Source organism: Corapipo altera, unplaced genomic scaffold (genome assembly GCF_003945725.1).
Source record: "Corapipo altera isolate COAL_440 unplaced genomic scaffold, ASM394572v1 1, whole genome shotgun sequence".
Classification (NCBI taxonomy): Eukaryota; Metazoa; Chordata; class Aves; order Passeriformes; family Pipridae; genus Corapipo; species Corapipo altera.
Window position 1 is genome coordinate 27,146,709 of NW_020884873.1, and position 24,446 is coordinate 27,171,154.

At 40.1% G+C, this 24,446-nt stretch overlaps 1 protein-coding gene across 11 annotated transcripts in view; it reads left to right on the forward strand.

The window, feature by feature from the left end:
• The first annotated feature begins 6,649 nt into the window (after positions 1 to 6,649).
• The window catches only part of PPFIA2 (PTPRF interacting protein alpha 2), a 318,848-nt gene continuing 301,051 nt past the window's right edge, over positions 6,650 to 24,446 (forward strand). For 4 of the 11 annotated variants that reach the window (XM_027653936.1, XM_027653948.1, XM_027653943.1 and 1 more), the window contains exons 1-2: positions 6,651 to 6,996; positions 19,682 to 19,932. In XM_027653936.1, coding sequence (XP_027509737.1) covers positions 19,684 to 19,932 — 249 coding nt within the window. In that variant the 5' untranslated portion in view covers positions 6,651 to 6,996; positions 19,682 to 19,683. Of the gene's footprint in view, positions 6,997 to 19,681; positions 19,933 to 24,446 lie in introns of all 11 variants that reach the window. The other 7 variants (XM_027653930.1, XM_027653957.1, XM_027653966.1 and 4 more) reach the window with 4 other exon arrangements.

Consider the following 24,446-nt stretch of genomic DNA (forward strand, 5'->3'; position numbering starts at 1 on the left):
GTAAGCATATGATTTTTTTATTTTGAAAAAAATTAATAAATGTCATTTTGCATACCTGTGAGGAAGATTTCCCAGACATAACACAGCCCCAGAAACAACTCTGCGTTCTTTGAAGCTTTTTACACCCAGTAAGAACGAATACCAGCAGATCAGAATGCAGTGTAACAATCTCCTAAACTACTGACTGTCTACTGACAAAGCAAGGCTTTACTTTACTGGAAACCAATTATCTTCTGAACTTCTTTCATAGAATCAGAAGTGGATTCGGTTTGGCTACATGTGAAACTGATGGTTGAAAACTGGGGAGACATTTTTAAACTAAACAGATCATTTTTTAGTAAAATCTGTTTAACTTTCCAGGTAATGCATTTAAACTGTATAGTTCCTTATATCCTATTCTCCATGATACTATTCATATACCTTTCAAGTAATTCACAAAATGTTTTCACTAACATCTGTTTTAACTAGCATATCTCGTGCATTTTTTATTTTATCTTGTCACAGGCAGGTGATGTACAATGAATAGTCTTACTTCAGCATGTTTTCTTGTGTGTCTTTGTTTTGGCGTGTTTATACAATGCTGCATTCTGCCAAGAAGCTAAGAAAATCCTATGAGAGTCCTTCATTTTATTATTTTTGCTGAGCAGATAAAATTTTTCCCAATAATGAAACATTCTTTTGTAATAAGAGAACAAAACTGTCAAACCCAAAGCTTTAATTAATCCAAACCACAGATATAGAATATTTGAACACATTGAGAATCAAGGTTTGTTTTAAAATTTTATATTCTTGTGCATAAAATCTGGAATGAGGAGTGGAGTGCATATTTTGTCTTTCTCTGAGTAACCTGTCTAGCTGAGGAGCCATATTGCACCACAGTACACTAATGCAGTTTCCTGATCATTGAGGTATTTTTATACAGATGGATAGCACTTTTGTAGAAGAGCTGAAAAATTATGAAATCTAAGTAGCTGAAGCCAGCTACACTGAAATAGAGTTAACTGGCAATCTAGTGATGAAAATTCTAATTCAAACACTGATTTGTATGGGTTTAGTGCAAACAAGTTATGTGTGAAAGAGTCAGGCATGACCTAAAATGCCCGTGCAATCCCTCAATGTCTTGACATTTTCAGATGGAAAGGTTATTGCTCCACTGTTTGTGATGGAGCAAGAATCTAGTGGTGGAAAGACAGACGAACTGTTGTGATGCTGGTTATGATGTCTGTTTTAATGCCCATGGCATTATAGAATTGATTGTTTCTTAATGACAAGATCTTTCAGCAGCAGCAGTTATGTTTCATGTTAATCTTTACTAATTCCTCTGGTCAACTTCTGGTTTTTGGTCCTTGTGCTTGTTTTTGGAATTAGTTCTTCCTTTAACTCATGTTATGTAATGAAGTGAATTATGAATTAAATTACCTTTAACAAATGCATAAGAACCCCAAACTTGAAAGTGCTTAAAGTATTTTTAAAACCATGAAGCATTGTTTCTTGATTAGACTGATGTGGCAGGAAGTCTGCATGTTTTTACATTTTCATGGATTAAAAGGAAGGTTCTTAGCTGAGCAATGTGCATAGGACACGAATTTCTCTTTCATATGTCTCAATTTCAGTGGCTTTTAAAGATATCGCTGTTACCCACTCAGATCTGTTCCATACTGTTGGCAAAGACTAATCTATAGCATTTTGTAAAAAACATGAAACTAGACAAAAAAGAAAAATTATGCCAGAAATGCAAGAATTTTTTTCTTGCCTTCATGCTTTTGCTTGCACCTGTATGTTGAAAGTAATTAAAATAATAAATAAATTTTAGTCCAAGAATCTGATATCACAGAGCTAGCTACTCTCAGTACACCTGAATGATACAATTCAATTTTTATTATGGTGAAGTAAAATTTTCTATTACACCTCAAGTATTTCAATAGCAGACTGAATTAAAATGTTTACTCATATCTTATGCCACTTTAGCTGCAAGCAACACTTCAGCTGGCAAATATGAGAAAAAAGTGGAAAAAGAACAAACTGCTCTTGGACAATGTTCCCAATCTTAGATTGCAAAAAAAAGTTCCTCTACAGTTTCTAGTTCTCATGTACAACATTATGCGGTAACTGGGATATTCAAGCAGGTCTTTAGCATCCCTTAAATCACGTCACCAGAAAAATCACACTAAAGTGCACAATAAGACCAGAAAACTCCAATGGTCTAATCAGCCATTCTGTAGCTGCCAACTAAAGTCTACTCTGCAAATGAGAGTAACTGAGACAGAGATAAAAACTGCCCTTTCCCAGCTGAGAACTTTCAGCTGTACCAAAATGTGCTAACTGTGCTATCAAACTCTCAGGCTTGTCTTTTATTGGTCTTCAATTGGCTTTGAACAAATCACATCTAAGCTAAAGGTATGTCCCTCTTTTGAACTTTCTCCCTCTCCATCAAATGTCTGCAAGGTTTTTAAGGTTGCCATGTTGATTTTTGAGGCCATATATAGACTTTATGCGTGTGTGTGTGCATGAGCAAACAGGGTTTATGATAAGCTTCTAGTGAAATGCAACAATTAAATTATGGTAAGCAATTTAAAGTGAGGAACTACAGAGGAACCCTTAAAGCTATGACTATATGCAGAGAACCTTTGGGAAATAAGCATGAATGTGATTGTAAAGTACAACTGGAATTATAACTCCAATTACTTTGGAATGTAATTTATTCACAAAATATTACACTTTTTTCCCAGTCTCAGCCAAGATCTCCTAAACTTAATTTTTGCACTCCTCTCTTAGTCTCTAATGGTTTCTTTATCAAGTGAAGACTAGATAAAACTATAGCTAGTTGTTTGGGTTTTTTTCCTTCCTATGTAACACTTCTAAGACAGGTTTTTCTTTCTCCATCTTCACCTAAAAACCTTATACAGGCCTTCATCCTCCTGTAGTACCTGTTGTAAGGCTTTAACAAATGAAGTGTTAATCATTAGTATGATTCAAAACAAGGCTACAGGAATTACTTTCCCCTCTTGCTGCGTTGACTGTATCACATAACTTGCTATATCACATAACAAATATCACTATTACTTGCACCGCAGTTTGCACTGTATGTCTTGAAAGTAACAGCAAATCTTTTCTAAGCTGGTTCTTCAGCTCCCTCTATGATCAGTTATTCCTTGAGAGCATGATGGTGTCCATTCCCTCTTGCCCTGTTCACAGCAAAAGACTTCATAAGTCTCCACTTTACTTTTGTTGGAGACAGCAACGAAAAGGACCCATGGCAACACTTACACACGGGAGGAAGCCAGCTTTCAGATGTGTCTTTCTGACACAAGATAATATATATTTTTTTAAATAACCTGGCAAATGGTAAGGAGGACTTCCTATGGTAATAAAGAGTACAATCTCACTGTACTCTTCCTACCTGCCTTTACCTACTTAATTTATCTTCTGTTAGTTCCATGTACTCAGATATCAGTTACCAGTATATATGTACACAAATACAGAGTTACTGGACATTTCATACTTTTGGGGTAACTAATAGAATTATTATAGAATTAATAGAATAGTTGGATTTTAGATAAGCAAAACTATGTTTTGGAGATCAGATAGTAAAATTCCATTCAAAGGAATTTTAAGCTCATAATTAAATAGTACACTCAATACCTTTCACTACTGAAATTTTCATGGAACATATCACTATGCTTTTATACTCTTGATCAAAACTCGCTATTTAGTTAAGTTTTACCAAAAGATGCCCTCTACTATAGAGAGCATTCTCTTATTATGACAAAGCCCAAAGGTGTTTCTCCACCCCAGTTTTTGTGATTCTTTCATAGTTCTTCATCTTCTATTCTTTAGAGTTTTACCTTCTTCTTCCATCTCATTTACCTCAAAACCCTACATGCTTGAATAGAAAGAGACTCCTGTTTAAATTGGTGCCACAAAGCACAGTCACTAATTGGCAGCTTCTGCACTATGCAGTAACCTCAGCACTGTGAGACATGGTACTTCAGCAACTTACTCATCTGTGAGCCCGGCAACAGGGAAGCCAAGGGCAGCAGGTCAACTAGGACAATACTATGATTAGCAATAATAGCCTTTCTGTGCTGGGTTTGTGCTCTAATGATTGAAAGGCAGTAGGGAGGATGGGCATGAGGAGATAAGGAGCCAACAGACTTCCCGAAGTATTCTACAAATGTTTGTAAATCAAACTACTGCGAAGGAGATCTGTCTGCTCTACAGCTTGCAAATAATTGACTCCTACAGTACATGCAACAAGGACTGGAATTTTTTTCAAGGTAAGTGCCGAAAACAACCACCTTGGGTGAACATGGACAGATCTCTCACATGCCTGGCAAATGCTTTAAGCAGGAAAATGCTGTTTGAAAGACGGGAAGAAGGCAGGATGTCATCAGTGACACTCATCTTTATCAATATTTAGAAATACTTCAATGCATACAGATGTGTTATAAAAAGTTACAGTGATAAGTTCTAGAGTGTTTGAAGCTGCGTATATTATTGCACAGAATAATGCTCTTTAATTTTAAATAAAGAGAAAAAAACCCCTAAATAAATAATGGAAAACCCCCATCAGGTATGCCCTTCTTCAAAGAAGTTCATACTAGAAGGCCTATGTGGGTGCCTCCTGAGCAAGACTGCTCTCACAAGTGTTTTCTGAGCTCCTTACTTTTTCCTTACTTGCCTTAGTCAAAGTTCAGATTTGTGATAGCCATATGGTGTAAGAATCTGATGGATGATGGATCTTGCCCTCAGCTGCAGTGGGATTATCAGGCAACTGCTCTAGTGGTTTGTATGCTGATAACGAAGTCAAGATAACAATCTGAAATGATCAAGTGAAGTGACAAAAACCCACTTCAAACAGTTTTATTTTGGGTCTTTTAACCTATGTGTTACACTGAAAGGCTGAGGTCTGGCAACACACTCTGGCATGGCATTAGTACTTTCTTTGCACTTGGTTTTGAAATGTCCATGTTGGCAACTCTTCTCAGATATTTGCCTTACACCATAGATGTGCATCCTCCATTTCCCACAGTACAGTGTCACCCCTGCTGTGAAGCCAGCACAGCAGTGACCATCACTGAGACTCAGCACTTTGCTGGTTGTGGCTTGCTCCTCTCTCTGTCACCTTTCCACAGCGGATGAAGTGATTTCAGGCTTCTGAAGCAACACAGTCAATCCTTCGCGGATGAAACTCTTTTTGCTATGTGGCAGAAATGTAAACACATACTGCAATTCTTCTTGCAAGAACAAAATTTGCGTAGTTCATTCTTGCACATCATTCTCAAACTGGGATGAATTCAATTCCAAACAAACACTCTGAAAACGGAGACTTTAAAAATCATTTTCTGGCACTCGTTTGTTCACAATGCCCAGTTCCTCCACGGACACCCATCACCGTCCCCTCTCCCCATATCTCTTCTACCTGCCCACCTTGGGCCTCCTAGGCTAGCACTGACGGGCGGAGGTGGCGCTGGGCGGCCAAGGCCACCCCTGCCCGAGCCGCCCGGGGGCCGCACAGCCGTGAGCAGAGGATTTGTAAGGGGCAAAGAAGAACGGAGGGAGCGCCGCTCGACATCCAAGTCGCGCCCTGATGTCCTCTTTTCTCTTTCTTTTTTTTTTTTTTCCTAAGGAGTGGGCGTGCGGGAATTAGCGCCGAGCGAGCCGCGAAGCAGCAGCAGTGGCTGCATCTGGGGAGCCGCGTGCGTGAGGCAGAGACGGCAGACGCGATTACTTCAGAATTTATTTAAGGACTGGTGAAAACCACTGCAGCGGCTTCCAGGGGAAGTCCCCGCGCCGAGGAGCACGCCGAGCGCAGCAGCGCCCGTAGCCGCTCCCTCCTGCCTCTGCCTTGCCCGCTGCCGCCCTCCCGCCCCCGGCCTTGCCGCACTCCCGGGCCCCGGAGCCGGACACAGGGCGCTTGCCCGCGACTGGTGTTTCCCAATCCGTGATATTAATTACACGCCTGGACTATTCGGATTATGATTCAGGTTTTAGCCATGCTTTGTCGTGGTCGGATTACAGCAGATGATACGTTTTATGACACTATACGATTAGATGAGATGTAGTGGCATTCGCCTGAGCTCTTTAAGTTACAGAATACAGTAGTGTAGAGCTCTCGTGCCCCTTTCGATACAGTCACCCCGAGTGATCAGTGCAGCGGCGGGGGACGGCATTCCCGTCTCCTGGCGGGGCTGGCAGCGGTGCTTGGCTGCGCGGGCTCTGCCCCGGGAGCGGAGCCGCCCGGGACGCGCAGGCTGGGGCTGCGCGCCTGCCATGGGAGACCCGCCAGGGCTCTCCCGGATCCCACTGCCACGGCTCCTGCTCCGTACCTCTGGGAGCGGGCTCTGAATGGTGTCAGCCAGGCAGCGATGTGCCAGCCCGGCAGCGATGAGCCGTGGGCAGAGGATTTATTTCTGTAAAGCAGAAAACCGAGTTTGCTTTTTGATCATGCAGGCAATCGTGCGTGCGTGTGGACTTCAGTCACGCGGAGAGACATAATTAGCCTGGGAGGTATCGAAGAACAAAAGAAGCCTGATACCGCTTAGTTAAGTTTAACAAAAGATAAGAAATAAAAGGAAGATGCTTTCACCCTGGCCCCTCCCCCCTGTGATCGCTTGCCTCCAGCTGCAAAGATGCTGTTGCTCGAAAGGGGCTGCTGGAGCTTTAAGAGCCGCTCCCCCCTCTCCTGCTCCCGACAATGGTCTGAGCCAAGCTCTGCTTCCCAAAGCAAAATTTGTAATATGCCATTTTTCCCATGGATGCTTCTCCTCTTCACTGCTGACGAAGTGACCGAAGAAAATGTTGAGATGCCAAACAGCCAGTCTTGACGGAGGACGGGTGCGGGCGCTTGGGGTTCCTCGGAGCAACGCCTGTGTCACCATTGCTGGGAAGATGGTCCAGGAGTGCTCGGCTGTGTGAGTCCCCGCTCGAAGCCGGTGGAGACTGCGGTTGTTATTGATCAAGTGAAATAGCAGACGCCGAAATAAAAGACACTAGGTACTGAACCTTCTATTTCTGAGTTATACATTCCCTCCCTAGCCCCTACACCCTCCGGGAGATGAGATGCAAATGCAAAATCTTGCTGTCTGTGTCTTGCTGTAGTACTTGTGTGGTATTTAAATGCATTTCTGTAATGGGAGTTGGGAGTTGTGGAATTTCAGACTAAAAAACATGAAGCCAACTTCTTTTTTTTTGTGTTGTGGTTAAGGGAGATAGGGGATCAGAGGGATGACATAAAGAACAAATAGTTGGCATGAGTCCTTCTTCTAAGGTACTGTGTTGACCACTCCTCCTGTGTGGAAGGAGTGCGGGATGTTTCTGTTAAAGGTGATATCATAGTTTAGTGGAGACTGGCAGGTAAGGAGTTAACTAGGAGGAGGAATATGCATGTAATGCAACTCAGACAATAGGAAGGATTTTCCTTATGGAATTACACTCTGTTGCCTAAGAGCGATCCTGCTGAGGACATCTGAAGAGACATAATTGCAGTAAGATCTGGTTTTATCAATCACTATATTTATTTAATGATTTGGAAAAAAATAGCTTGTAAATGCAAAATATTCAGAATGGTCCAATGAAATGAGTTTTCAAGCTGATGTCACTGTGAACAGGCTAGAATGTATGGTAGTTAGATTTCTAATTCTTTTTCCTGCAGCAAAATTACAAGTAACTTGAAATGAGTCCTCAACCATGATATACAAATCAAATATCAGAGGAAACAGAAAACAAGCTCTTAAAGTCCGTTATGGATAGAAAGGTGAGGGACTAAAATTAGATTCACATCTAAGGTGGTGGCCTTCAAGGTGAGCAAAATGAATCCTTATGAAGAGCCTTTGTCAGGCCCAAGCCAAGTATCTTTTTGTCTTGTTCCTAGAGCTTCCCAAGTGAAAAAAGTCCAGCTGGTAAATTATTCACGGACTAAATGAGATTGCAGAGAATGTTTGTTACAACATTCACTAAAAAAAGATAAATAATTCCAAGACTGTTGGAAAATCTAGATAACAGAAGATAGGGTGGGGTCCAGTGAGAAGAAAGATGACAACTTTTTCATTTTCCACCTCTGTAGCTCTATAGGTTTTGTTCCACAAAAATTTCAAGCTGTTTTAGAGAAAGTCAGTGTGGAGGACACACTTCGATACCTGATCCATATATGATTATCAGTATAATCAGGGGAAAGTTAATATAAGAAAATTACTATCAATTTAGTTGGTAGTGGAGTAGCTCCTGAAAAGGAGCTTTATATAACTCTCAGCCAAGGGTGGCCATATCCTGTGCTGTTTGTTGGAATTTTTGTCCATTCACTTGTCTGGATTTTTAAGCTGAGCTGCAGAATTCCTAACTGAGCTAATACTGAGTTCACTCTTGATGGAGACGTAATGCAGCTAAGGCTATATATTTGCTGTGACATTTTTGCATACAGCCTGAAAAATCTTAATGCTATAACAGTGAGCCACATTCATTCCCCCTTTTGTAGAACAGATCACTTTAAATAGTCACTGCTTTTTGTCAGCTAAATGATGTGCGTTTAGAGGGGAAACCAGTTCATGACTTTTGGTAATGTTGTAGGCAATGATCCAGCATCCAGCATGCTCCCTGGTGTCGCATAACATGCATTTGGGATTTTTATACCTCTCTTTGGAGTTAGTAAAATGACAGGAGGTTGATGGTTTGTCTGTGTTAGTCACTTTTCCAACCATCTATACTGATCCAAACCATTGAAGTCCTTGATGGAATTTCATGAATTTAAGCATTTTTTGGATTAGGCTCCATGCAAATGATTGGAGAAAACACTGAACTAGGAACCAATCAATCTGTAATAGAATTTGTAGTAGATGGTGTAATAGATACACAATGGACAAGGAAGGCAATGTGTTTGGAGAATTTCAGTGTACTGCTTTGTAGGCTGTCATTGTGTGTGGCTGTGATACCTAAAGACTCGGGTCCAAAACTATTATTAAAATAAGTATTTAGGTTTTGTTTCAAATCAGAAGAGTTCTAAAGTTACTACATTGCCTAAAAGTCTATTTCTGGGGGGCATGTATGTGCTACAGGCATTTTAGGGGAAGTAGGAATTTGTCAGTATCTTGCTCCCCCTCCAGAACCTCTCTGAGGGTTTGGGATAGTTGTAAGGTGCTACACAAGTTCACTATATATTGTGGTCCTTGCAAGTTTTGGGCACTGTGTGCACCCTGAGCAAGGGAATTATAATGTCTGCTCTGTGGCTTATGATGAATCTAAGAAACAGTGTTTGTTAACAGTAAAATGATTGTGACTTAATGCATATTTCATTGAGGGACTGCTTCACTTACATTCAGAATATGGGGTAAAGTGATAAATTTTGTACTGCGGAAGTACTAAGTTCAGTATCAATGGAGCTTTCTTTTTTCTATTTAAAGAAAAAGAAACATATATTAAGTGTCTTATTTTTGTTGACTAAGATCAGTCAAGCATAGATTTAGTTAAGTTTTATTACTACCGGGCAAGTCAACCTTTTTCTGTCAAGGAACACAAAACTTCCCTTTTATTCCTTTGAATAAAGAGATACATAGTGCACATTCAGCTACTAAGCTGAAGCATATGTCACTCTGTTAAGCCTTTTCTCTCTTTGCAGCCCTGGCTGCATGGGAAGTGTTGCACCGAATAATGTACATGAGAATTTATTCAGTTATCATGGACTTCCATGGTCTTGAAAATATGAGACAGAGGTGTTTAATCCACCACATGCCGTTCCTAACATCCAGTGAAAGAAATTCCAGCTTCCTTGAGACTCGTTCTTGGATGGCTGTGTTCCATTCAACACATCTTCAGGTTGGATTAGATGATCTCCAGAGAGGTCCCTTTCAACCCGAACTATTTTGTGATATCCTGACAGAGTGAAGTGGCTGTCCACTCAGTAGTGGGTTACTGTTACTGTAGTTGTCTGGACTGTTCCTCACTTACTTCTGAGGACCAGGATTGTCAATTAAAGTCTTAATTATCTGTTCCTCCTCCACTTCCTCCCAAAACTCCTTTTCTGCAGTTTTCTGGGGGAAAAAGCCTGCAGCTCTCCTCTGGAGGCACAAAGAGCTGTGTGGCTTGCCAGGTGCGTGGTTAGGCACCACTGGTGTAATCAAGTAGGATTTGAGGTATCAAGTTAGGAAACCAAGCTGGATTCCTGAAATACTCCTCTTTCACCTTTTCCTCCTTCTTTCATGTGGCTGGAGTCTTGGTAAAGGAATCCTTAAAAAATACTTCGGTGGGAATTTACTCTGTCTCTGCATAGCTGCCTCATGATGTCTGTGTACAGGTGTGAGTTTACTCAATTCAACATCATGTATCTTTCTTTTGAAAAGAACCAAACTCTATGTTTCATGGTTCTTGGATTTGTTTGGTGGTTGATTTGTTTGACTGATTGATTAATTATTTTTTGAGAGAATGAATGTGAGATGTTAAGAAAGCTTACCCCCCCCACTCCTCTCAATGAGAATATTTGAGTATTCATATTTTTATTTATCCTCTAATGGGATAGTCAGAAAAACTCCTAAATATACCAAGCACCTCATGCCTGTATGTATATAGGAAACATTGACTTGATAACATATACCTTGAATAGGAACAACTTAAATGTTGGAATTTTGGGGAAAAACATTTATTTTCATTTACTGTTTGTTCCTTTTAGATTCTAGAAGGAGCATATACCACTTAACTAAAGTCATACTGTGTTCTCTTGCCAAGTTAGGCTTCATCAGCTTTTCAGTTTTCATTCTAAAAATATTTTCTCATTATTTACTTTACTGTAGCTCACTGCCTAAGTGCAAAAACATAAAGCATTAAAATATGTCTTCAAACCTTTCTTTGGTTTAAGTAATTTGAATGGTAGGTAAAGACAATATAAATGAGACCATAAAAGCTGAGTTACAAGACTTTTCAAACTTTTAAATTTAAAATGCTCTGAGATGGGGCATTTTATAATCCAGTATAATATTTTCATCTATTTTTTGTGTATATTTTCTTTCAAAGAGTAATTGCATACATTTCCAAAAATAAGCACAGACTTTTGGTTAAATTTGGATGTCTGAAGAGTATGTGTTCGTTTCCCATCCTCATATAGTTATGTTTACAGATTTCTCTGATTCTCTGGTTTGTGGTTTCTTTGAGGCTGTTTTGGTTTTGTGTTTTTGTGATTTTGTTTGTTTGGGTTTTTTTTTTGGGCGGGAGGGGTTGTGTGTGTGAGTTTTATGTTTTTGTTTGTGTTTTTTTTTTTTTTCTGGGGGAGATTGTTTTTTTATGTCAGAGATTAGGACATTTAGTTTAAAAAATGATATCTGAAAATGTGCCCATATAATGTCAAATATAACTGAGGTTTATTTTTTAATTTTAAATGTCTTTTTGTCAAAGACTTTCAAGCATGTGGACACCCAAATTCTCCACAAGGCAAGCCATCTTAATAAAATAAATGTGGTTGCTTTTTTGGTTTTGTTTTTTGTTTGTTTGTCTGGTGTTTTGTGGGGACTTTTTGTATGAATGCAATGAGATGAGCCACAATGTGGCAGGTTTTTTGTTTGCTTTATTTCAAAGTTTTCTTCAGCTTTATATAAGTGTATATTAAATTTCAGAATCTCTGTGGTAAATGAGTGAATTCTTTGAACTTAAATCTCTCACCAGTCACACAGAATTATTCAATGTGGAAGGGACTTTTGGAAGTCATCTGTGTCAGCCCCTTGCCCAGTGCTGGACCATCTGCAAAATAAGATCAGTTTGCTCACTGCAGGTGAGCATATTCACTGCTCACTGTACATTTCTGAAATTTAAGGCAAATATTATGCACTTCATTTTTGCTTATATTTTGTCACATCACCTGAAATTTATGAGAAATTACTTTGCACTTTAGAATTGTGGCAATGCAATTCAAGGTTTCTGTTGTAAACTTCAGAGAAGGGATTCTAAAACTTCATGTACGTTGTTGGTTGTCTTTGTTCATCCTTCCTTTTCTGTTACTGTCAGCTCTGAATTCTTTTTTTTACTGATAGGACTCATCAAAGAAATATAACTGTATAATTGCCTTGTAGTGGTTGTTAGGAATGTATTGATTAGCGAAAGGAATACTACTTTGGATAACAAATATATGAACATAGGAGCTACCACGTGCAGACCAAGTGGAGAGATTAAAATTGTACACAGACTTGAACATACTTAGGCATCTGATTTTCAGTGTGCACATGGAGTTGAATGAGGAACTAATAGCCTATTACACTGTATAAAACCAATTCAGAAGAGTAGAGGGCTAAGAAACTTCATCCTGATCTTTGATATTTTGGGGCTGGTTTTGGGCATATGATTATATGCAGTCAATCATATGACAGGGGAGCAGGATCTCAAACCATTGGCTGATAAATACAATTAGAAAACATGGAATATCCAGATGTCAGTTTATGACTGTTTGGTCTATACAGAAGTTATGGTTTAAAAAATCAAGTCGTATGAGCCTAACCGGTTTTTGGAGCAGTAAGAATGGAAGATAAAAAGGGAAGCTTGATGATGGTCCATTATTTATCCTGTTCAGGTCCCTTCTCATTAGAATTGATATCTTCATGATTTAGTAAGAACCATGTACGTGAGACAAACACCTGCCACGTATGCCTGGATCTGCTATTCCTGAACTGTTCATATACCAGTAAGTCCAGGGTGCATCTGACTCGTGTATATGAAATTTGATTCATGCATATATAGTGAAATGTATTTGAGTTTTTTCAAAAGTTCTGCAAATTCACAGATCAGCCATAAAAGTGTATGTGTGGCATGGTAGTTCTAAAGTGTAATAGAAGTGGGCCTGTCAATAGCCTTATTCTGAGCCTTTAAGAACTGCAGCACTGAATGTGGCTCTGTCTCCCCTATAAATACAACTGAAAAAGGCCCACAGTTTTCACAGAAAGAATTACTAATTCCAGTTAATTTAGTACTAGAGAGATCATTTTCAGTGTTTTATGATTGAAATCCTTTCTATATAAAATATACTTTAACACAGGTTTATGGTCTGTGATTAGTGGGACAAGTGTAGGTAGTTACAGTGATTCCTTCTAATTTCATTGTATGAAATATTTCAGTTGATTATATTATGAAACTAGAGTAAAATTTGGTAGGGTTTTGGCAGTTTTTAATCACCAAATTTTGGTTAAAATTCAGATAACATATAAGGAAATCAGAAATGTCTCTCTTCCCCCACTGGAAATTTAAAAATATGACTCAAATCTCTCAGGGAGAGTATCATCACATTAGCAATCAGACCTAACTGATCATAGCAATAATATTTTTATTTTATGTTTCAGTGTTAATCCTTCAGTTGTTTCTGTCTGCATGTGTTGGCTTGGTCCTCTATGTGCTTTTGGTGTGTGCAAACTAAATTCCTTTCAGCTATAATGAAATTGGAAGCTTACTCTTAAATCTCATTGAAGGGGCAAGGGGGTGAAACCAGGCTCTCCAGAGATGAGCCTAGGGATGGTAAGTCAGAGTTAGGGGTGAAATCAGCAGCCCAGCTGAAGTGCATGTACATCAATGCACACATTATGGGTAACAAACAAGAGGAGCTGGAAGCCATCGTACAGCAGGAAAGCTATGACATAGTTGCTATCGGAGAAACCTGGTGGGATGACTCCCATGGCTGGAATGCTTTAATGGATGGCTACATGATCTTCAGAAGAGACAGGCAAGATAGAAGAGGTGGAGGAGTGGCTGTATATCTTAGGGAGTCTCTTGACTCTATAGAACTTGAGGTTAGTGATGATAAGTTTGAGTGCCTTTGGGTAAAAATCAGGGGGAAGGTCAATGAGGTCAACATCCTGGTGGGAGTCTGTTATAGACCACCCAACCAGAATGATGAGGTGGATGAGTTATTCTATAAACAACTGGCAGATGTTTCAAGATTACTAGTCCTTGGGAGATTTAACCTGCCAGATGTCTGCTGGGAACTCAACACAGCGGACAAGAGGCAGTCCTCCTCCCTCCAGTGAGGAGGTTCTTGGAGTGCATGGAGGGTAGCTTCTTGTCGCAGCTGGTGAACGAGTGTACCAGAGGTGAGGCCCTGCTAGACCTGCTGTTTACAAACAGAGAAGGACTGGTGGGAGATATGGTGGTTGGAGGCCATCTGTGGTAAAGTGACCATGAAATGATAGAGTTTTCAATACTCAGTGAAACAAGGAGGGCCAACAAAACCTCTATGCTGGACTTCCAAGGGGGGAGACTTCATTGATTCAGGATGCTGATTCAGAGAGTACCTCGGGAAACAGCCCTTAAAAACAAAAGGGTCTAGGAAGGATTGACATACTTCAAGAAAGAAATCCTGAAGGTGTAGGAGCAACCTGTCCTTATGTGCTGAAGGATGACCTGGCAGGGAAGACAACTGGCCTGGATGGACAGGGAGCTTTTGCAGGAACTCAGAGAAAAAAAGAAGTAAAAAGGGGCAGGCAACTCAAGTGTTTAAGGATGTTGTTAGGTCATGCAGAGAGGAAATTAGGAGGGTTAAAGCTCAATTAGAACTTAATCTGACCACTTCTGTAAAGGATAATAAAAAGTGTTTTTAAAAATACATTTATAGCAAAGGAAGGGCAAGGAGAATATTCATTAATTGGATGTGGGGGAGAGGATAGTCCCCAAAGATGAGGAAAAGGCTGAGGTACTTAACACCTTCTTTGCCTCAGTTTTCAACAATAAGATGGCTTGTCCTCAGGACAACTGGCCTCCTGAGCTGGTAGATAGAGACAGATTGCTAAATAGACTGCCTGTAATCTAGGAGGAAGCAGTTAGTGACCTGCGGAGCCACTTAGATGCTCACAAGTCTATGGGACTGGATGGGATCCATCCTAGTCTGATGAGGGAGCTGGCGGAAGAGCTCACCAAGCCGCTTTCCATCATTTATCATCAATCCTAGCTCACTGGGGATGTACCAGCTGACTGGAAGTTGACCAATGTGACACCCATCCATAAGAAGGGCCAGAAGGAGGATCCAAGGAACTACAGGCCTGTCAGCCTGACCTCGGTGCCTGGCAAGATTATGGAAAAGATCATCTTGAGTGCCATCACATGGCACCCACATGACGGATGGGGGATCAGGCCCAACCAGTGTAGATTTAGGAAAGGCAGGTCCTATCTGACCAGTGTGATCTCCTTTTATGACCAGGTGACCTACCTGGTGGATGAGGGGAAGGCTGTGGATGTAGTCTACCTGGACTTCAGCAAAGACTTTGACACCCTCTCCCATAACATACTCCTGGAAAGGCTGGCAGCCCACAGCTTGGACAGGCACACTCACTTAAGAACTGGCTAGAGGGCTGGGCCCAGAGAGTGATGGTGAATGGTACCACATCCAGTTGCTGGCTGGTCACTTGTCGTGTCCCCCAGGATCAGTGTTGGGCACACTTCTGCTTAATATCTTTACTGATGATTTGGATGAGGGGATCAAATCTACCATTAGATTTGCAGATGACACCAAGTTGGGGGGGAGTGTTGATCTGCTGGAGGGTAGGAGAGCTCTTCAGAGAGACCTGGACAGACTGGAGAGATGGTCTGATTCCAACGGGATGAGGTTCAACAAGGCCAAGTGCCAGGTCCTGCACTTTGGCCACAACAACCCCATACAGCACTACAGGCTGGGGAAAGAGTGGCTGGAGAGCAGCCAGACAGAAAGGGACCTGGGAGTCTGGATTGACAGGAAGCTGAACATGAGCCAGCAGTGTGCCCAGGTGGCCAAGAAGGCCAATGGCATCCTGTCCTGGATCAGGAACAGTGTGGCCAGCACGACCAAGGCAGTGATTCTTCCCCTGTACTCAGCTCTGGTGAGGCCACACCTTGAGTGCTGTGTCCAGTTCTGGTCCTCTCAGTTTAGGAAGGACACTGAGGTGCTGGAGTGTGTCCAAAGAAGAGCAACGAGGCTGGTGAAGGGACTGGAGCACAAGTCCTGTGAGGAGCAGCTGAGGGTACTGTGGCTATTTAGAGAAGAGGAGGCTCAGTGGAGACCTTATTACTCTCTACAATTTCCTGAAAAGAGGTTGTAGCCAAGTGGGTATTGGTCTTTTCTCCAAGTAATTGGCAATAGGACAAGAGGACACACTCTTAAGCGGCACCAGGGGAAGTTTAGGTTGGACATTAGCAAGAAGTTCTTCACAGAAAGGGTGATTGGGTGTTGGAGTGGGCTGCACCAGGAGGTGCTGGAGACGCTGTCCCTAGAAGTGTTTAAGAAAAGATTGAATGTGGCACTTGGTACCATAGTGTAGTTGACAAGGTGGTGTTAGGTTACAGGTTGGACTTCGTGATTTCAGAGGTCTTTACCAACCTAGCAGATTCTGTGATTCTGTGTGATTCTGTAATCTCCTGAACCACATCATCCTGTGGTTAACCAAGGATTGATTAATACATGCACATATCATCAGAAGGCTCAGGAAACTTCAAGAACTTTTGTAACTCCCTGACATAATTCACATCCTAAATAAGGATTCAAATGCATATGTGCCTTCCTATCTTGTACTACTAAACTGTGATTGGTCTGTTTACTGACACTCTTCCTCTGTTTCTGCTGAACTTCTTTCTCTGCTTTACCTGCCGTAGCTTTTGTTGCAGCCCCTCTTGATAAACCTCCCTTTTTCCTTTTTTAAATTAATTTAAGAATTCAAATGTGATCAGTATTTTGATTTCTTCCTGCTATCAGGCAGGAAATTCATAAAGGGTGCAGTAAGGTCCTGGTGAAGTGGCTCTATTCTTCAACATGAGCTGAAAGTCTTTCCTGGGAACAGAGTTAAATGGTGGTTGTCTCAGGGCATTGAAAGCATCCCATCTGCTGGCAGATTCATTCATGGCTGGGCTTCGCAAACGAAGATGTGAGAAGGACTCTTACCCACACTTGCTACAAGTGCGCTGGTGGCTAAAAAGGCCAATGCGAGATAGACAAGTTCGGTTGCAAAAGGCACAGCAGAAGGACTCCTTAGGTGGTATCGACAAGACATGGTTCTTTCTGCATTGTCTTTTCTCCTTGAGAGTGAACCTGAGTGCATTCTCAAAAGAAGCAGCAGCGTTGAAAATAGTGTGTCTCCAGCCTCCTGATTGGAGGCCAGAGTAGACCAGTTATGTTGATCAATATGGCCAAGGCTGAGATGTTGTTTTAGGGAGTCCTTGTATCTCCTCTTTGGGGCTCCTCTCATGTGGCAGCCAATGGCAAGTTCACCATAGAACGGTGGTCCTTCATCCTGGAGACGTGTCCTGCCCAAAGCAGCTGTGTTCTCAGCAACATGGCCTCAATACTTGCAGCTGCTGCCTGTTCTAGAACAGACGTATTAGTCACATAGTCTGACCGGTGGATGTTTAGGATTGTATGGAGGCAGCATTAATGGAAGTGTTCTAAGAGTCACAGGTGGTGGCGGTAAATGACCCATGATTTGGACCCATATAAAAGAGTAGACAGTACAATTGCTGGCAGGTATGAGAATGATAAGTGCCAAATAAAGTTTAAAAAAAAGAAAAAAGAAAAAAGACAAAAAAAAGAGTATTTTTCTAAAGGCAAGAAAACACAAATCATAGTAAATTAGAACAGCATGGCATACTATATCTTTCATGAAGAGCTATAAGGAATTTTTCTTTGGAAGACCCACAACAAACCTGCAGTTGTTTGAAATTTTGTTCCTTTTTTCTGTCTTGTTGACTCAGGAGCACTCTGAAAAGCCAGGTCCCCTTCAAAGTTATTAGGGGTCCTCATTGTCTCCCACAAAAAAACTGTGTGAGGACATGAGCCAGGATTCCTATTTCTCCTGCTCCTCCCTGTTCAAGATTCAAAGCATCCCTTTCTGTTACACCCTACCAGCATTTCTGATCTGGCTCAGGTTAGCATCTACTTTTTCATATTTCTCTCCACTCTCAAAGTGAGGGAAGGGAGAGGATGCATGTGGTTCCAATGGAATAACAGCATTGATCTCTGAACTTCCAGAAAGCAATGTACATCAACTGTCTTGACTGCAAGGACTGCGGTACCTTTTAAAGATTCTCCTGAGGTTGTGAGCTGGGGGAGAAAACTTCCAAAGAGCAACTGCCTACATCAGGAACTGCCCGCCCATTCCCTGCCTTCTCTGCTGTTTTAGTCATAGCCCAAATTTGTTACTTGGGCTGCGTCAGGGTAATGCAGCCCAGGCATTCAAAATAAACACAATGCATGATCCCCTCCTCTCCCTGAATGCAACAGCCTAGAGGGACAAGACTCATAGAGTCCATTGCTACCCTACAACCACTTACATATATGGCTTCTCACATCCCCACAATGATTATGAGAGGAAAATTTCTGTCTATTTGAATGCAAGGTGCTGAGGTTGCAGCAGCTGTCTGCACAAGATGTTTCCCTACCTGTTCCCACAAGCTCACCAGCATGCAAGCAAAATTGCGCCACTCTGGCTCTGCCACAGCCTGTGCATGTGCTGTGCCACTCACACCATAAGCCCGTATGTGCAGGACATTGGAAGTAATTTCTTGAATGATGAAAGTTCACTGATGAGAATCCCGTGGGACAAGAAGCACAGCCCATGAGATGCTGACAGCTGTGAGTAGGAAAAGTTCAGGGACAATCTAAATTGTTTACTTTGGTCTTGAAGAATGGGCATGCAGAGACCTTGGTTTCCGGCCACCTGCTGCATACTGAAAAGTTGCGATTAAAATGAACAAGTGGCAGATGGCCTTGGAATTTTTTAATTATCCCTTTTCTCTCCTTGAACTTGACCATCCCAAACTGGTTAGCCACAGGTGGGAGCTGAGAGGAGACACTGCACAAGGTGATGGCCCCTTGCTGAGTGAAATATGCTTCCATAAGGCTGCGAGAGGTACGCGGAGGCAAGGCAGTGGCACCTCTGCTGGCAGGGCTGCGTCTCAGGAGACCTGTAACAGCAAGGTCTCCCAATGATTCCCAAAGCTTCTTCCCATACATGAATGGAGGTTTTGAGATTTACATAAGAAACGTTATAATTGAAGCATGGGACCAGGTGATATTGTTTGCTCTGCTCAGGACAGATTTAAGAAACAAACAACAGTGATTCTGTTCCTGGTAATTCAATTTGCACAAGATATCACAGGGATGTAATTAGCAGAGAATTTCTGGTTCTTGACCTCTTACTGAACAAGCTCACTGGCAAATAATTTCTCCTAAGGGTGGGAATAACTAGATAGAAAAATAGATTAACCTGGTGTTAAGGCAGCATGATACGGGATCAATGGTTAGCCAGAGCTGTAGTGTAGAATTGCCTAGAGGATGACAAAATGTGGCAATTAGTGGCAGATATTGACATCAATACCAACAACTCAACAATGAAATTAAGTAAGAGAAGGGAGAAAATCAACAATAAAGGAGACTATAATTGCAGAGGAAGTATTTTCTGTCATTTTAAGAGAGTATTATTTGCAGAACTATTAATTTAAATGTTCTGTTAATGTCCATCTCCTTCCAGTTAGTCTTCTCTCAGTTTAGGAAGCACATTCAAAGTCTTTGCTGTTTGGAATTAGTCACTGTATTTAATCCCTGTCTATCGACCATCTGATTAACACTGAGCACAAATTTGAAAGAGGGAACAATGCAATAATCTATTAATTGTGTCCATGTGACAGAGTTAATTCCTCTTACGAAATCTCCTCAAAATGTTTTCTGTACTGAAGAGCTTTTCCTTGATTTGTTTTCTTTTTAAAGAAATGATGTGTGAAGTGATGCCAACGATAAATGAGGACACCCCGATGAGTCAACGGGGGTCCCAAAGCAGTGGCTCGGACTCGGATTCTCATTTTGAGCAGCTGATGGTGAATATGCTGGATGAAAGGGACCGCCTCCTTGATACTCTTCGGGAGACACAGGAAAGCTTGTCACTTGCACAACAACGCCTACAGGATGTCATCTATGACAGAGACTCCCTCCAGCGACAGCTGAACTCAGCGCTGCCTCAGGTGTGTAGTTGATAAAGATGTTTTTTGTTTAGGTTTGTCGATTTTTTTACTTAATACCACTTACTTTAACCCTAATCAGGATTTGTTCCTTGAGGCTCAAATTTTACTCCCATTGATGTTGGCTGCAGAACTCCTGCTGATTAAATAGTATGTGGTTTGACTTCCATGGGACCTGTCTTCAAACTTAAGAGTAGGAGTAAAGCAGTTGACTTCAAGGAGAGCAAGATGAAGGCCTGTAGCTACTGGTTCTTTTGGCTGTTGCTCTAGCATTTACTACAGGTGAGAGAACATTTAAATCAAAGATCTAATGGTGGGAACAAAAAAAAAAAGAGGATTTTTCTAGATACTATTCTGGATAAGAGTTTCTAAAACCAAATAAAACCAACTTATGTAGGTTAAATAAGGTTCTACACAAAACCACAAAAACAACTGACTTAATGTTTAAATTCAAATATTTTTTAATAATTATATAAATTTAATTATCTAAGGTTATCTTGGTCTTTCTTAGGATCTTCAAAATTCATTACTTCAGTTAAAATATTAATCTGATATATATTTCAATATTATATATCAATAGAATTATTTGTTTAATATACTAGAATTAAAAGCAAAGAAACATCTTATTTCAGTCTATATATGTGGCCAGAGGTATGAAACATATCATGTTTCAAAATGCAGTTTTTCTCCATGTTGTTATCTTTGCATCTCTCACTGTAACTCACTAGAGAAAGTGATTGTAACCTTACCTGCCTGGTTCAATTCCTGCACATGTTAAGACAGTGGTTAGGGAGGAACGAAGACAGTGTGTAGTTGGAATAAAGAGGTGGTAAGGATGAATGAAACGAGCGAGAAAATTATTAAAGGTAGAAAAGAAAGAAGGCATCCACTGGAGCAGGGAACAGCAGCAGTTGCTTAAGGGCTAACCCCTGTAGGTTGTTGGAATATCTTGGGATAGGACTGAATAAGAGAGAGGGACTGTAATCATTTGAAGAATAGCATTAACATTGACTTGAGCATTAGCTCCAGAAAATAAGAGTGACTACAGTTGGCTTGGGACAAACAAAAAGGAGTAGCAATGATCTTGATATACAGTAAAATCAAGAGATTTTTTAAGTTTTTCTCTAATTTGTGGGCAGCTGAGCTTCTTTTCTACTGGTGTTTCTCCATATAAGAGTGTAAAAGAATAAGTAAAAGACAGCATAAATCATTTATTCAAGGATTTATTTCTAGAAATTGGAAGAAAAGAGGGCTTTCTGCATCTGTGTAACATTAAATAATAAGCCTGAGTTATTAGGTAATGCTGTTACAAATGCAGCTGTTAATTCTGTAGCCAATTACTGTAGATGCCTATAATTTTTTATACTGGTCTGTACTGCAACAGAACAATGTGCAGTTAACTTTATCTTTCAAATCTGAGTTACAGAAATACAGTTGTCTTCCTAAATGCTGTGATTGAAATAAATTTTATTTCCATTAGATTAGCAGTCTTAACTTTATGAACATCTATGTTTAACTGAATAGCTGTGTTTAAGGCAGGAGGGAAAAAGTGAGCAGGCAATTACGGATCAGCTGAACTAAACATAGTAACAGAAAAGACTCTAAAACTTATTTTGGGAAAAACTAATAATATGTCAGAAAGTTAATTTAAAAATATGACTAGGGTTTATCAAAATTGTCTTTACACAGAGTAACTCAACATGACTCTTTGGTACCTGATTTGTTAGGTTAGGGAAAGAAGGTATCCCTAAAACAGATATCTTTTGAAGCCCCATTTAAATTACTAATAAATGTGAAGTACATAAGAGAAATCAATATAGTAATTAGTAAGGTAAGTAAGAGAGGAAAACTTTTCACTTACAGTTGACTGATAGGATGGAAGGAGGCTAGTAGTAGTAGCTAATTAAGAATGTGTTTTGAGATCAATTTTTGTTAATCTGACCACAACAAGAAATAGCATGCTAGCAGAAATTTTGGACAATGCAAAGTTGAGTTGAACAGTCATCTTAGGGAATGAGTATGAGAGTATACAAGAACAGAAGTAACAGAGGTGGGATGATATTGCACGGTACAAAGATGAGGGCCTTATATATATATATATATATATATATAAAACAGTTAATAACAAAAATTTATGTTCTGATCTTTAGATAGCAGTAGTAAAGAGGGAAAATATATGTTATACAATGGTTTTAGGCAGCCAATGGGGGCTGGGTGTAAAAAAGGCAAATATAATTGTGAAATATATTACGTAAGATATTGCTATTGGAATTAGGTGAGTATTAATGCAGTTAAATTAAGGGGTGGTTTGAACCCTTTTTGTCAGGGTTTTAGCTCAGTAGTGATTGAGAGCCATCCTCAAGTTGGAAGAGCTTCAGAAAAAGACTGCTAGAGGAAAGAGACAGTAACATATTCTGCTCGAAAAGAATGGTTATGTTTTCTTACTTCTATGAAAAACTTAGTTGAGAGAGACTATGTGTGATTTCATAAATTTTCTTGGAAAGACAGAAAGATGGAATGACCAAGTAAAGATGAAAGAAATGTTTTAAGCCAAAAATAATGTTTATGAAAGAATAAATTATTATAGCGTACCACTAATAAAGATATATCATTCACCAAAAGAAGGTCTTGAATTATGAAGGAATGACACCTTTTTAAGCAAAGACAAGTGAAAACCTCAAACTGTTTTCAAGATGAAGGTGGTGTGAAAGACATTATATATCGTACTACCTTTGATTGACCTCTGAACTTGACTCAGAACACCCCACCGTGTTCTTTATTTCAGACTTTATTGTGGAGGCGTTCTATTTGTGTGGGAACATTCCACACAAAGAATGAAACATGAATCTGAATATTTTCACTTAAAACTATGAGAATTATGTGATAGTACGGTTAAGCTGAGAAGTGCTCTGTGCATAATAGGTTTTCTGTTACTAAGAATCTAGCTCACAAGTGATCTTGTTTATTCTTTGCAAAGTTTCCTGTTGACAGCAGAAGCCTCTAAGGAAAGTGTATTTGGATCTGCACTGCATGTTTCCTTACAACAGGAGTTTATTGCATTTAAGTCATGACTTTTGAGTCCAGCAAAAAAAAAATTGCTAAATACAGTACAACTCCACTGTAATGGGGAAGCATAAGATCTAAATATTTAAAAGTATGTTTTTATTTTGTTGGAGTAAAATTAAGTCTTTTACAGTAGCACAAAAGAATTGTTCTACTAGAAAGGTTAGTAACTGTATTTAGAAACAGTAACTCATGTTTTGTGTTGTAGAAAGAGGAAAATGTTGAGTTACAACTTCCTCAAGCAAATTTCACCATAATCTTCTCTGAGCTAAATTGTCTAGAAAATATCACCTGTATTACTTACCTTGTAAAAAAACTGGAAAAATACAAAGTGTGTCATGGTAAGGCTTATAATGACTCATAAGAATCACTAGAATTATAATAGTTATAAATGTACTCTGATAAACAATGCTGAACTAAGCTTGTTTTGTGGTTATTTTAATGTTTCTTTTAGTCTTTCGAAAAAAACGTTTCAAGGTATGAAAATATGTTTATTTTGTCCATTAGTAATGTATTTGCTCAGTGATTTACTTAGAAATTAATATTCGCAGAATCACAGAATAGTTGAGGTTTGAAGGGGCCTCTGGAGGTCACCTTGTCCCACTTGTCTGCTCCAGCAGGATTACTAAGAACAGGCTGCCCAGGACTGTGTCCAGATAGCTTTTGAATATCTCCAAGGGTAGACTCCACAGCTTCTCTGGGCAACCTGTGCCGGTGCTCAGTCACCCTTAGAGTAAAAAGTGTTTCCTGATGTTCCGGAGGAACCCCCTGTTTCCATTTGTACCCATTGTCTCTTGAATATTATATTATGACAAAGTTCTGATTTTACTAAGCATTTATGTTAGCAGATTTTTTTAAAATGGCTGTAACTCTTTTGATGATCTGATCATCGGAATCTACACCTATGATATTTTTTTTCTAGTACAACTCATTCTGACTAGTAAAGCTGACTAAAAGTTAAGCTCTCAGTATTAATCACATAGAAACTCATTTTAAAAAGGGAAAATTAGGCCTTTCAGAAAGGGTAATTCATTCCATATCATGAAATCTGGAAATGCTCTGGATTTGTTTGGTTGAGTTTTTTTCCTTGTGACTATAGAATGTGCCTGAGTTATAGAATCCTAAAGTAGTTTGGATTGGAAGGGACCTTAAAGATCATCTAGTTCCAACCCTCCTGCCATGGGCAGTGATACCACTCACTAGATCAGGTTAATTAGGGCCCCATCCAACCTGACCTTGAACACTTCCAGGGATGGGGCACCCATGACTTGTCTGGGCAACGTGTTACAGTGTCTCACCATCTTCATAGTGAAGAATTTATACTTGCTATCCAATCAAAACCTACCCAGTTTCAGTGTAAAGCCATTCCCCCTTGTCCTGGCACTTTTTACTGCCATGTAAAAAGTCTCTCTCCAGCTCTTCAGTTCCCTGGCTCTTTCTTTTTACCCTTTTTA